This window comes from Mus musculus, chromosome 17, assembly GCF_000001635.26.
Source record: "Mus musculus strain C57BL/6J chromosome 17, GRCm38.p6 C57BL/6J".
In the NCBI taxonomy this organism is placed as follows: Eukaryota; Metazoa; Chordata; class Mammalia; order Rodentia; family Muridae; genus Mus; species Mus musculus.
In genome coordinates this window covers 64,728,541-64,743,891 of record NC_000083.6, presented here as the reverse complement: position 1 = coordinate 64,743,891, position 15,351 = coordinate 64,728,541, and the positions used below count along the sequence as shown (strand labels likewise).

Below are 15,351 nucleotides of genomic sequence, written 5' to 3'. Positions count from 1 at the left end.
AACAATGATCTTTCCTTTCGTAAAGGTTAAGGGACAAAGAGCAACTTTTTATAGGTGTCAATGGACCAGTCAATCTCCTGTGCTCTCAACTCTGAACACATGCTCAGAGTCCAAAGCTAACACAGGACCTGGCCAACAGATCCGATCACACAGAAACAGCCTCGTGCCTTCGGTTCTGGTTCCATGCCAGAGACATTTCGGTACCTGTTCTCTGGATGTATGCTTTCTCTCTATTCCCTCTGCCCCAAATCTGTCCTTCTCCTCACAGTCGCATATTGTAAGCATCATTAGGATCAACTGCTGCTTTACTGGGTGTCCCTGTCTTTCAGAGCCTTTCCAAACATCATTTTGCTTTTCATAACATCCTTGGGGCAGGTATGTCTGACACAGACTAAGCTAAGTCAGCAGTCTCAAGGTCCACGAGAAGGCAGGTGGCTGCAGCCAGTAGAGTGTCTGTAGCCTGGATAGAGCCCAAATGCACAAGGGCATCAACTAGTCTGGTAGGGAATGGGACTTTCACATGGGTGGTGCCAACTGGCCTTAACTGTCAACTTCATACAGCCCAGTGTCATCTACAGGGAAACCCCAGAGTGAGGAGCTGTTGTTAACAGTTGGTTTATGGCTAGGTCTGAGAGGAATTCTTTTGTCTGACTGATATAGATGGATGCAGTCCACTGTAGCAGTGCCATTCCCCGGTAGGTGGTCTAGGGCTATAAAAGAACAGTAGCTCAGACTGCAAGTTGGCCAACAAGAGTCCTCCATGGCTTCTGCTCTAGGTTCTTGAGTTCCCGACGACTTCCCTCAGGGAGAGACTGATACCTGAGAGTGTTAAACTGAAATAAAACTTTTCCTCCCAGAAGTTCCTTTGTGTTTTATCACAGCAACAGAGACAGAGGCAAACTAGAACAGGAAGTAATTAGACTCCTATAACTGGAAGACGGCCAACAAAAAGGCCATAAAGTTGCCATTAAAAAGCAATGATGTGAAAAACAGGCCAGTCTTGGACTACAGAGGTATCTCTACTCTCCACTGAGTGACTTGGGCAACTACTGAGACTCCATGAAAAGCACGCCTTTAACACAATCCCAGGAGATGAGTCATCTATAAATGAGGCTGAGGGACACTGGGCAGAATCCCCCCAACTGTCAGAAGCCCTTGGCATTCTCAGGCTGCTAATGAGCCCTGCATCTATGTCAAGATGTAGGAACCTGTGCTGCGGAACCTTTCCTGCCCTTGTGTTCCCTTTCAGCTTATGAATTTGTGACACGTGACCTCAAAGACGCTACCTGGCCCTCATCTGTTCTTTCCATGGGCCACTCTGGTCTTCATGGGCCAAAAGAGAAGGCAGAAAAGAACATGATAAAACACTAGAGGAAACAATCTCATGATTCACTTATTCAAAGAAGGCCCCGTTCCATGTGTGGGCTCTGTTCAAGGCAGGAGCTGTAGCAATGGACAGAAGAGCTAAGCTCCCACATTCTGGCCACATGTGCCACTCATGACTTTCACACTTGCTCTTGAGTCTGCCGAGAGCTTCCTCTCACTGTCCTTACAGCCTCTCAGAAACCTGGATGGACCTTCTTCATATCCTGACCTCTCCAGGCTTCTACCCCAATTCTCACCCTCTCTCAGGGGCCGCTATCCACCCTGAGCAGACATGCATCACCTTCTCTGAACTGCTCCCGGCACCGTATGCTTTCCCTCACTCTCACGACCATTTAACGTGTTTACCCAGTTTTTCTTCTGCAGTTAACTTTCTCCTCCCACTAGAAATGACACCCAAGGAGCCCAGGGCATCTGCCTGTTGCCGACTGTGAGTGCGGTGTCTGGCGAACAGCTAGGATGCTTAACACAGATTCTGCATGGTCACCTCACAGGATCAATCAAGTCATTCTGCACACACACACACACACACACACACACACACACACACACACACACAGCTAGGCACTGTTTGTTTTCATTATTTCAGGTCATGCAGCTTCCTGCATAGCCTGGCGTAAGTTCCTTCTCTTGGGTATGAAGTCTGTAAATACCTAACACCCACCGTGTAGACACCCATCCTTTCTTACTGAGTTTGCCTTTGTTAATCTTAAATCCTTTTTTCATGTTAGGTTGAGCTCCTTCTGGTCCTTACACTGAGTCCATGTGCTACAAGATATTTCCCACAGAATCCCTGCCACACACTGCATTCAGCTCTGCGGCGGCTTGCAACATCTAAACAGTTGTATTACACTTGATCTGCAATCACTCCACGTGCAACCTTTTCTACTTTAAAATATGGGTGCAAATATAAACGGAAACACACAAGGAGTTATACTGGAAACCTAAGAAATCCTTCCCAGGCTCTTTCTCAAACATCCTAAAAGTTGGTTCTCAACACAAGGGCACGATCTGCAATGCTTTCAAACAAAAGACATAAAAAACCTAAGCATCTCTTGTGGACAATACATTCAGTGCTTCTCTGACTGTGAAAACATTGGCTAATAAACAAAAGTCAACGAAGTGACGAGAACTGAAGATCCCAGCTCTGCCCGCATCATGAGACCCCAGTCAGCACAGGCTTCCAGGTACGGTAAAGGGTCAAACTCTGATCCATTCACCACACAGGACTGCTCGGAGAGATAAATAAATCAATATTGGAATATTTGTTAAACCAGAGAAACTGCAAATTAACAGTATAGTGGCCAAAAGGTGAAGCCCTGGTAATTATTTCACAATGCACAAGGATGCTTACTACATGTTATTTTGAAGTTTTTATTCATCTATGTATGTGGTTTTGCTTTCTCTCTGTCTGTGTGTGTGTATAAACACAAGCCCAGACGAGCAGGGAGGGGAACCCTGGAGTTTAGTTATAGGCAGTTGTGAGCCACTCATCCGGGTTCCTGGGAACTAAACTTAAGTCCTCTGCAAGAGCAGGCCTGCTGAGCAACTGCTCCAAAGCTTACCCCTTGAACCAAGTCTAGAACATAAGAAGCGAGTTCATACAGACATATTTTGGCATTTACCTTTGATTGTATTGTCCGCAGGTTGACCAGATGGATATCACAAGGTAGAGAGGACTGCAGCAGAGGAAATTCACTCAGCAGCTCAAAGGCAGGGGAGGGGAGCTGGCCACTTAGTACCATGGGGAGAAAGGGATGGTTGAGGAAGGACGAAGTCATGTGGCTGAGGAGGGAAGGGTAGCTGACAGGGCTCTTCTTTTCTTCTTCCTGTCAAGAGAAAGCATAAAAGCTTACACGTTTTATATCTGCAGCACCCATCAAATCAGTTCACTGTCTGACAATGTTTAAATACAAAAATACATGATCACTGTGAGGTATACTTCACAGAAGACCATAACAGAAAATACAGTAGAGTGTCAAGCTCATAGAACACAATCCAACAGTGTTCAATAACTCACACTTTAACCATCTCCTCTACCTAGTTAGCACTGAAGATACTAAAGACAAATTCCACAGTTTTGATAATGAGAAGCTTTTTAGGAAAACTCCCAACAGACCACAAACCCTTCAAAGTACAAGAAACATAATGTCCCATGTCTCACACAATGTCGAATGTCACACCCTCCTCAGGGTTTCACCCACGTACTCTTGAGTTCATTTGACACATTTAACGAGGCATATATGAAACTAAAACTGCATTTCTTTCATAAATGATTTTAAAAAACCCTTTGAAACCTTATCACCTGATGCAATTAAAACCCAACCAAACCAAACCAGTCCACTTCATTGTATTGGCACATGTTTATAACTCCAGCACTGCAAACAGAAATTAGCAGTCTTGGCTAAATACTGAGTTAGAAGCCAGCCTGAGCCACACGAGACTACCTAAAAATATAAACAAAACAAAATTACCAAAAGAATCTGATGTTTTCAAGACATAAAAAACACTGGCAACATATTTAGATCATCTGTGATCTTTGAATTTGGCAAGTTAGCACTAACTTCTTCAGTCTATTTTATTTTAAAACAGGAACCATTCTGTATGTTATTATATAATATATACATTTATATAGTACCCTTTTACTCAGCACAATTTAAAAATACTTCATTCTAATGTATCCTTATGAGGCAACATTTATTTATGTCAAACATCAAATAAATCTATCAGGGTTAGGAACCTGGTAAGCTAGATAATATAAAACATTGAAAAATCAGCTGGGCCATGAGGGTACATGCCTTTAATCCCAGTGCCCGGGAAGCAGAGGCAGGCAGATCTTTGAGAGTTCAAGGCCAGCCTGGTATTCAGAGTGAGTTCCAGGACAGCCTGGGCCACATTGAGAAACGGTGTCTCAAAAAAAGAAAGATAAGAAAATTTGAAAGGGTCGACCGTTAGCCAATGGTGGCCCAGGAATGATAGGAGATATGTGGGAAGCTACATTTTATGTGCTTAATTTTTAAAATGACTAATGTTTTTAGGTTTTGCATCTTTTTGTGTGATTCAGCACTCAAAGGTTTGACTTGTATATCCGTGTGAAAAGACTACATTTACAAGACACAGAGCTTAGATTTCAGAATGTCAGACTAGCGTTGGACAGAAGGGTGCTGGCAGAAGGCGACTTACATTGTGCCAGAAGCTCAGCTAACAGCCGATGTCATTACAATTCAGACCATGGAGAGAAGAATACTTAATGGCATCAGAGAAATGCTGCAGTATTATGATTCTGACAAAAAAGTTAGTTGTGAAAGAATTGTATTGAAATGTATCCACATTCTTTGTAAAGACTGAGTAAGGCACACGGAGTAGCGTTCTCCAACAGCACTGCCATTCAACGCAGCTTGCGGAATAACACGGCCAGGAAGGGAGCACACTCGACAAGGCGCTTAAATGGACTCCTGGATCAAACGACTCCATAATCTAGGTCAGGATTGCTGACCAAATCATTTTTGAGTAATGAAAGATAAAAAATTCCAAGAGAAAGGAAAACACGGCCTTAAGAGAGTCAAGAGGCATTCGGTCCATTCTAGGTCAAGATGCATTCGGGAAACAGTCTATGGTTTTGTTCTGTATTGGAGGGATCCTAGACACCTGAGGACAGAGGATGCACTTCACCGATGAATTATCCATTCAGATTGCTGTGCATCTATACCAATCCTCCAAGCCAAATCTGTTCCCCTGACCCTGGTGTTTTCCTGCTTGGGCTGCCATTACAAAACCCAAATCCCAGCCCAAATCCACAGAACTAGGAGCTCCAAGGATCAGACCTTGGCGATGTAAAGCGGAATCCTTGTGCAGGTAAGACCTGAGGATGGCACTCCAGGCTGCTCTGTGGATCTGAGCCGGGAACTGCCATCATCCACTTCTGCATGGAACAAACAAGGTTCAGAATCAAAGATGTTGCAGCAAAATGGTGTGAAAGGAAACAAGTGTTTTAAAAGCAACTAGTCACAGAATTAAAGATCGGTCAGTTTCATTGTTCTCGGCAAGACAAGTGAATTAAGAGAAGGGTGTACTTAGTTCTCTCCATAAAGTCTGGTGGACAAATAACAGTGTTGGGGCTGGGCTGGCCTGTAAATAGAAGTCTCAGCCAGGGTTCCCCATTCCTGTTCTTTCTGATATGACAGTAACAAGGGACTCGGCAGGATGCCTAGAGATGAACTGTTAATGCTTTTTAACTCACTAGAAAGGCAGTGTTCTAAACTCCAAGTCTTGGGAGCAACTTAAATCCCTAAAACATCTTTGCAGTAGTGATGTTACTGTTTGATTAAGCTATGAGTGAATCTGTCAGCCCTTGAGTTACTGATACTGCCAGGCACTAAAAACATTCTTTGGTTTCTTGTGTGTTAGAAGGTTTCAGGTTACATGAGTCTAGCCTTCCTTGTACAGCTTGCCATTAAATAGCTTTTAGCTTATGGGAATCCAAACCACACAGCAGAGTTGAAACCTTCTTCATTGTGGCAGTCTTTAATCAGGAGCTAAACTTCTCTGGCTGCTGCTTTGTGTCCTGTATTAATGTTACCCATGGTGTCTTGTCTCCAAGCATCAGAGGCCTCCTCTTCACCTAAGTGAACCTCACTGACTATGTGTAAGAAAGAAGTCTTAAGTTATTTTTTTGTTGTAGATGGAACCCAGGGTCTGATGTATGGGATGCAAATTCTCCAGCAGTGAACCACTGTCCCGCCTTCTGCCACTGTAGAAAACCCATCTTTGCTTCCGTACTGTGACCTGACACATGGTAGGAGCCTCATGTTTTAGCATGTCTGTGTGGCATTAAAGGTTTTAAAAAGCTATCTCTTTAGAAACATAGATTTCAAAACCAACAAGGGGGAGCATGGTGGTGCACACCTTTCAATGCCAGCACTTAGGAGGCAGAGACAGTAGGACCTCTGTGAATTTGAGGCCAGTCTGACCACACGGACTTCAGATTGCCAGGACTACATAGTGAGATCCTGTCTCAAAAAACCGTAACAATGAAACGAAACAAAAACAACTACACACACACACACACACACACACACACAGAGAGAGAGAGAGAGAGAGAGAGAGAGAGAGAGAGAGAGAAAGAAGGTACTCTTAAGCCCTTGCTAAACAGATATTTGCTTTTTGACCAAGAAACTAGAACTAGAGTTATTTTGGACCAGCACTCCCATACAGAAACCATCAGCTGGAGCAGACGTAGAACTCTCAATGGGATGTGTATCCTCAAGTTTGCCAGGGCATTCTGGGATATGTGTCCTCAGGTTTACCAGGGCATTCTGGGATATGTGTCCTCAGGTTTACCAGGGCATTCTGGGATATGTGTCCTCAGGTTTACCAGGGCATTCTGGGATATGTGTCCTCAGGTTTACCAGGGTATTCTGGGATGTGTCCCCTCAGGCTTACTAGGCATTCTGGTTCCCACTCACATGAACATTTGCTTTTGAACTTGCTAAGCTCTCTACAGTAGGTTCTGAACTGTCCTTTCCCCATCGGTCTTCCTTATAGGAAAAGAACTGGCATCCCCAGCATGACTATAAACACGAGCACAGCTTCCACATCACCAGCGGCCCTTTCTATTCCAGCCATTGCCTGAAAGGGGGAGGGGTGTCAAAGATACCAAACCCTGAAGAGGTCAACGGCAGAAATAATTTCCACTCCCCACTTCTGTGGACCATCAGTAGAAACAGTGTCTCCACTGCTACCCCCACATCTCTGTCCTCACTGCCTCTGTAGAGCAGCCTGAGAACAGGATCCACGCCACTCAGTTTGGCCAGTGTTTCCATGAGGCTGAGGCTCTCCACCTTCCACAACTGTTTCACCATCAGTATTTTGAACATTAGAACAGTTGAAATTAAAAACAATTGCTTACAGAAGTTAAACCATAGGACATAGAACATTTCTTAATTAAGTGTCTTTTAAATCTATCTCACTACAAATTAAAATTTATAGTTTCTTCTCTAGTTCATTTTTTATTTAAAAGGCTCTATGGATTCAAGCTCTAGAATCTATAGTGGAGTAAAAGAAAAATTTAACTAATATAGGATTATAGAAATACTGGATCAAATTAACTCAACTGCTATGTAAGGAGTTTTGAATAGAATCAACAAATTATTTAGCTTCTAAGTGAAAGCTTTCTAGGTCTAAAAGAAACATTTTTATTGCTGTAGTAAACGGGAATGTTGTATGCTAGTGTCGCTGACAAGAGAAGAAACCAATGCAGCTTTAGGTTGTCAAACCAGGCTCTTTTGTCAGTGATTAAGACCAGAAGTCTCAAGAGCTGATAACACATTTTAACATCTAAAATGAATATGAATTACTTTTTTCCTAAGTAATTCTCAGTACTATAAAATCGTTTGTGTTAAATCAGTCTTCATCCCATCAATCTATTGATGTATAAACCACCGACACGGGCAGAGAAGCCGGTGATAACTGCAGGTGAGGCATACACAGTTCAGGAGTCTAGAAGGACCACTATCACCAGGCAACAATGCAGCACACGAGGCTCTGCAATTCTCATTCACTCACTACACACGTGGGCATCCCTTTGCATGACACATTGGATCCCTCCTCTAAATAGAAATGATCCTAGAAGCAGAGAGAGATACAGTCTGGACTGGCATGGAACTTATAGTCCAAAGCAGGCTATCAAGGAATCATACTCAGGCATGACTAGGAAATGGCAGCTCAGACCAGGCATACACGGAGAGGATGTGGACAGAAAGACATTAGCTCTGGTCCAAACTACTGCCAAGAGTTCCCCTGACAGGAAGGAGGAAAGGGTGTGTCCAACTACACCACAGAGCAAAAGCACACAGGAAGAACTTGGCGTTGAATGGAAACCAGTGAGCCAACAGCAGAAGCCACTGGTAAGAGGCATGCATGACACCTAGGTGACAAGGGACCCAACATGAGGGGTCCACAAGCCATGAGGAGACGGGTTGCTCGCTTGTAGTTTGGCTTGTCCAATGGCTTCACAAAGTGCTAGGGTTTTATGTAGAGCAATGAATACTGACTATGGAAACCATAAAGTCAGTCTGTTTGCGAATAATAAATTATGATACAGTCACTAAGGCTTAGAACACACTGACTGTAGAGTTAAAACGTCTGTCCTGTAATTCTTAGCTCAATAAATAAGTCAGCATTTCTTTGAACATAATTTCACCCAAACAGCTTCCTTGAAATTGTTTTTGGCTACATAGTAAAGGGAAAGAAAAAAAAACCTATATGGCCCAAATGTAGACCTTATTTAATATTTTTAACTCAAACATTTCTATAATTATGAACTAAATCTAAACCATACAGGCATCCCAACATTAGAAATTGCATTTAAAATTTTGTTATCACCTTACATTTTGGGGAGGAAGAGCCACCAACATAAGAAAGGCTAGATAGTGTTTCCTACCATGTTCACAGCGCTTCTCTTCTCGAGGAGGATTCGAAACAAATTAGCTGTAATCTTATTGTCATGGACGCCTTGCCCAAGGCCACGGTTATCATCCTGCATGAGCCTTCGATCCATGAAGACTTCAATCTGACCTAAAACAAAGAAATGAAGAAATCTGACCAGGATAATTTTCTGCAGGTATTCACTGGAGGCCACTTCAACAGAAAGCCAGCTGCCTTGCTTTGAGTTAAGTTCCCTTTGAGATCAGGAGGGGATCCAGATACCTTATGAGACAACGGGCTATCTCTGGATAAGTCAAAGCAGCTACTAACAATATATAAAACACCTTATCATTTCTGCTTTCCTTCATTACTGCTCAGCAATCACTCTCCAGTGGCATTACTGTGGAACAGGTCTTCAACACAGGAAGCCATTGAGGGGAAAGGTCATAGTACCACAATCCAGAAAAACAAAAACAAAACAACAACAAACAAATCCAACACTGCTAAGTTTGAACTACAGCATCCTTTTTGCAAACGTGATCAAACTGCCTAAACTTCCGGAGTTTTAGGTTTCCAATCCAGTAAATCACAGAGCTCTCAACAGGCTGGCAAAAGTAAACTCAGCTGCAATTTGTACAGGAACTATTTCCAAAGCCAATCTGTTGGAGGCTTGGTCCTTAGTTATCAGGGCCACTCAGAAGGGAGGAGATCAAAGCTAACTCCATCAATTGTAACTCACAGGGAGCTCACAGCTAACTGGGCTGTAACAGGCAGGGCTTAGATGAATGGGGTCACTGCCTGAAAGCTGGAAAGGTGCACCCTCTCTCTCTCCTGCCCTCCCTTTTCCTGTCTCTTTTATTCTTCTTCCTAACTACCATGATGTCAACTCACTACAGCTTAAAATCAAGAGAGCTGAGTGATTACAACCTGAAGCCTCTGAGATTGTGAACTGAAATATATTTCTTGCCCAAAGGTATTTCTTTTGTTACAATGAGAAGCTAATGAAAACTACAGAACCAGCCAGGCGAGGCGTCTCAGCCTCCTGCTTATTACCTGAGGATACTCATCTTATGTAGCTCTCATAAAGGCCTGTGTTAACTACTTGTCTCATTCTTAAGGTATAGCAACTAATGAGGAGGATAATTAATATCTTTGACCACAGAAATGCTATGTAGTTCGAACTGCGAGCTTTCGGCGTGGAATATTAACAATACATACCAGAAGCCATGCTGGAAGCACCTAGAGACTGAGCAGAGAGCAGCGTGAGCCGGTGCTCAGCATCCTGGATATACGCCATTGTGCACATCGGGTAAACGTTGGCTTGAAGAGGCAATTTGCTCATGGTCCTTCTAGGCTGAATCTAGGAAACCAAGCAGTCCTTAATTTGTACAAGTCTTATTTACACATATGCTTTTATAGATTACATTATTAAGCTATCTCTTTCCCAAAGAGGAAGGGCATCGTTGCTGTTCTTGTTTAAGCAAAGATATATATAAAAAAATCAAAATACTCCTTAAAATCATATGCAGAGAAACCACAAGGCCCTCAGAAGACAATTTTTAACTGTGAAAGGTAGACCTTGTCTGGATTTTAAAATAGGCATTTCTATCTGAAGTCACAATAAAAAAAAAAATGCCCAGCAGAGGTCTTCTGGCTTCTCAGATTTGCATAAAACAAATTATGAAGGTATTAAGTATTCATTTTTCATCTAGATCTAACTTACTGCCTTTGTAATAAATGCTAAGCACAATAGCTCTCCATTCCCATTCAAGAAATATCTATTATTCTTGAATCAGTTTTAATAAACACCACAGAGCTTGCCACCAAATCCTCTAACATATTACATTATAATCAAGTACATACTCATAGGTAAAACTTTTCACTGTTTACTCTTGTTTATTTTAAATTGGGATAGTTCTGAAGTCCAGGATTGCAGCCTCGGGTTTGAAAGCGTGACACAGATTTTTACCTTCTGTGAGGCTTGTCAGTACTGAAAGCCATCACATACTCAGTTGTCACTGGGTTTTACTCCCTACTGCTTCAAAATGCCACCTCCTTGTCTAAACATGTGAAAGTCTAAAACGAATCTCAGAAACAGTAAATGCAGGAAGTTAGTGCCACATCTCATGAGAGCCGAGTATCTAGCAATGGAAGGGTGGTCCTGCCAGAGCGTTTCCCAGAGCCGGCCTTCAGCATCCGCCGCAAGCCCTCACTGGTCCCTACCACTGGTTAGGCTGAGTCTCTTCAAATTCATATTTAACTAAACCTGTAAAACTGATCTGATTTTGAGACAACTGATTTCAGAAATTGACATGCCCTTAACTACAATTTCCATGGGTTAAAACAGGGCTTATTATGAGAAATATTTACACTGTGGACCAGAAATCAGTATCTCGTCTTATCAATGGCAACAAAACGTACATTTTTATTAATTCAGTTTTTACTAAGCTTTCTTTTTCACATGTAAACCAACATATACAAATATTTGTTTCTGTGAGATTTTAAGAAAAAGTTTTCTTTTTGAACAGAAGAAAAATGAATCACCATAAAGTCACTGAAAACCAAAGGGTCGCAGCAGAATTAGTGTGCTAATCAGAATGTACACTGCAATTTTTGTTCTCTGAAGAAAGTGCAAATTTAACTTTTTGCAGGAAATCATAGAAGAGAAAATTATCCAGCCCTTTCCACTTATAGCCAGTTGAGAAATCAGACCAAGTAAAAAGCATATGTTGTGAAATTATTTCTGTTCATAGCCAGGAACTTTTGAAATGTAAATGCTACAAAAATATGCCCATGTTTTGAGTGGTTGATTCAAAAGGCATGTTGTCACACATATACACTCCAAATAATAGAAACTAAAGAAGCATCCTAAAAGTTCTCTTAAGCACAATTAAGAGAATCTGTAATACACAAGTAAAATATAAGAATGAATTTTCTTACTATATGTATAATTACTGTATGATCATTTTGACTAAATGTGTAGCAGCCCACACTCCTAAGGTGGCAGGCACCTCTCTGTGTACTTGGGTGCATAAAAGAGCACATTGACTCGATGTTAACAGATGCAAAGGACTGCCATAGAACTTAGAGGTGCCGTTGTTATATCAGAAGAATCCATGACCTGTACACGTGAGTTCTTCATGAAGAAAGAAGGATAACTGCCAATCCCTAATTACGTTTCCTTTTATGTATACTCTTAGAAAAGTGTTCAATATATTGATGCTCATCAAATTCTCAATTTTAAAGATTTTTTTAAAATATGTGTACGTGTCAGAGAGAGAGAGAGAGAGAGAGAGAGAGATTTTATATTTATCATGTGCATCTAGGTGAATCTAGGTATCCAGACAGGCCAAATTCCCTAGGCTGGGAATTACAACTGGTTATGAGCCAGCTGACATGGGTGTTAGGAAGTGAACAAGCCCCCCCCCCCCCCCCTTGACACTCTCTCCAGCCCCTTAGCTTTAAATTTTTTTTTAAGTTTTATAAGTAGATATTCTAAAACATCATCTCTCTTAATGATTTCTTCTACCTTCAGGCATCTGACAGCAGAACCTACAACTGGTAAGACTGTCTTGATTCTAGAAATAGTTGGAAACTTTAAGAATATCTTATAAATGACTCAAAATTAACTGGGCAATTATCCTGCATAAAATTACACATTCCATACATGAACATATATATCCACCACAAATACCACATAAATGACATATAAATACATTCATCACAGTGATTTTAGAGAAAATTACCTGATATCCATTTAGGTCAGTATAATATCTATTTTGGTTGTTTATTTTAGATGAAATTCTCATTACAATCTCACGGTTATGCACATTCCTGATGTTTACAATATTAGAAACTTCCATGGACTGACCTTCTATTCCTAAATTTAAAAAGAAAATATACATTAACAAAAGCAATTATTTTCTCCACATTTATTAAACATACTGTAAATCCTCTTCCCATATATTTCCTTGTTGTCTGACTCTTAACCATCTCTCACATATGAAATGGTGCAACAATTTAACATTTTCTTCTTGCTATCAGTCTGGAGACAGTATTTACTGAAGACTATATGAAATTCAATAAAAGGCTGAGAGAAAGCAAGAGAACAACATGCCACATAGTTCTTAATGGGTTCTGAGGGGAGGAAGACAGCAAGTGACGACAGACGAGGCCCCGCAGGCAAGCCGCTCACCTGAACCATTCTCCCCAGGAAAGACACCATAACATTGCCCTCTTTGATTCTCTAGAACCAGGAACTACGGAGTTTACACTCTGCTCACACAACACAGTGTGCTACCACCCTTTCAATGTTTTATCCAGAAACAGGATCCCATAAGGTAATTTATAGCTAGGGGCTTTGTTAACATACTGGTATTTAGGCATTGGAACTTGAGGGGAACCTTAGAAATTAAGTCAATGTTTCCTTGTCCCCTTGGGTATCCTGTTATGGCACGATCCAGTCTGCCTTTTACAACATAGAGCAGAAGACAGCTTGAAGATGTATCAAACTTAGATTTTTATAATTCTTTTGAAGAAAACTAAAGTCGTTTATTAGTACCCACTTGGCACTCTACCTTAACTGTACTGTTGGGTCCTCAGAAAAGCCTTGGGTCAATTTCAGAGATGAGGAGAGGTGTTGTGCAGAAATTCAACACATTTAGTAGAGATGGGTTATGCGGAGGGGAGCTATTACTGCATCTTCTCCATAGATGCAGGGAAAGAAGACAAGAGGAGACCTAGTCCTAGTCCCTTGCCAAAGCTGATCCTTGTGATGTTCCAATTACCCTGGAGACGTGTGTGTGTGTGTGTGTGTGTGTGTGTGTGTGTGTGTGTATGTATGTATGTGTGTTTGTATGTGTATAATATTCGTGTGTGTTTGTATGTATGTGTGTATCTGTATGTGTGTGTATAGTGACTCCCACCATACTGCCTCTTCAACAAGATAAAATACATTAAGAGAAGGAGGAAGAAGAACAGAGAAAAGACGACTCTTTTCCATAGGAGCCAAAAGAACTCATTCACTCCTATATAGTGGCAATGAGTCAGAGAAGGGGTCATGGGGGGGTTTGGAAAAGGATGCATATACTGCTAGTTCAGGCACTACAGGTGTACCATGACCAAAGTTACTTGAGGAAGAAAGAGTTATGTCAGCTTATATGTCCCTATATAGGTCACCATGAAGGGGAGTCGGGACAAGAATTTGAAGCAAAACCTGGAAGGAAGAGCTGACGCAGGAGCCAAGGAGGGCTGCTTCCTGGCTTGCTCCTCAAGGCTTGCTCAGCCTACTTTCTTAGAGCTTCCAGGACAACAGCCCAGGGGCAGCACTGCTCACAGGGATCTGGGTTCTCTCCTGTCAGTCAAGAAAACGCTTCATAGGCTTACCCACAGCCAATCTGGTGGGGGCATTTTCTCATCTAAAGTTTCCTCTTCCCAAGTGACTCTGGCTTGTGTGAAGTTGACATGAAAACAGGCAACACAGAGAATTAAATAATAATATGGTGCTGGAGATAGGAACTGGGCTGAAGCCTCTACCAACAGAGTCTGCAGAAATGCACAGAAACGCTCTGGCGCATGGCTCTTCAATTCAAGTCTCCCACCTGGTTCCAACCCCAGTCTCTCATGTTTTCAACTCATGTGGTACAACTGCCAGGAATGGGGAGAAAATGAGGAGCACATTTTTTAATAGCCATAAATCAGAACTATGAACCAGCAAGTTTAAAAGAAAGAATACCTCCACTACTATTGACATCTTAGGTGAATGTGTGTGTGTGTGTGTGTGTATGTGTGTATGTGTGTGTGTGTGTGTATGTGTGTGTGTGTGTGTGTGTTACATAATACTATACAATCTTCTTTGAGCTATGATATATATGACTCTGGAGGCAAACATTATTTTTGTTATGTTTATAGAAATTGGAATGTTTTTAAGCTAAAATGAAATGCATGTGGAAGTTTAATGAACTTAAGATACACAAATACACAACACAAGGCTTGCAGTGTAGCATGTACTTAGCATAAGTGTGGCCCCAAGTTCAGTCTCCAGCATACAAACCCAAAATCTCAAAATTAGATCCCCCACAAAAATGAAAGGGCTGTGTAGCTCCAAGGAGCACAGATGGTGACCGGAAGCTGACTCCAGCTCACTGGCAGTGCCTGCAGGATTTCTGGTGGTGTTTTATCTTTCCTTCTCTAGATTAGATTTTCTCTCAGGGGTCAAGAGAATACATGAAATAAAATAAAGTCTTAACAAGAGAGAATATCATTTATTTCAATTCATGTCTCTCCAGAAAACATTTACAAAGAACATGCTTTAAGGAAAAAAATTAATAATTTCATGTTACCTCTGGCAATGATAAATTATTCCATTGAGAAAGCCATCTTTCTCAAGCCCAGTACTGTGCTCACATCCTGTTGTGGCAACAAATACTTCAAGCCCCTTAAAAAGAAGCCCTATGTTCATTCACAAATCTGCAAGGCATTGATTTAAATTCAGAACCAAGATAGTCTTGTAAACTAAGTTCAAACTTAAAATGCCTATTCTGT

The 15,351-nt window shown here is 41.6% G+C and overlaps 1 protein-coding gene across 2 annotated transcripts in view; it reads right to left on the bottom strand.

Moving 5' to 3' along the window:
• The window catches only part of Man2a1 (mannosidase 2, alpha 1), a 154,423-nt gene that overhangs the window by 11,219 nt on the left and 127,853 nt on the right, over window positions 1–15,351 (bottom strand). For both annotated transcript variants that reach the window (XM_030249522.1, NM_008549.2), the window contains 4 exons: window positions 12,555–12,688; window positions 10,027–10,168; window positions 8,825–8,958; window positions 3,009–3,212 (listed from right to left, as the gene is read on the bottom strand). In XM_030249522.1, coding sequence (XP_030105382.1) covers window positions 3,009–3,212; window positions 8,825–8,958; window positions 10,027–10,168; window positions 12,555–12,688 — 614 coding nt within the window. The remainder of the gene's footprint in view (window positions 1–3,008; window positions 3,213–8,824; window positions 8,959–10,026; window positions 10,169–12,554; window positions 12,689–15,351) is intronic.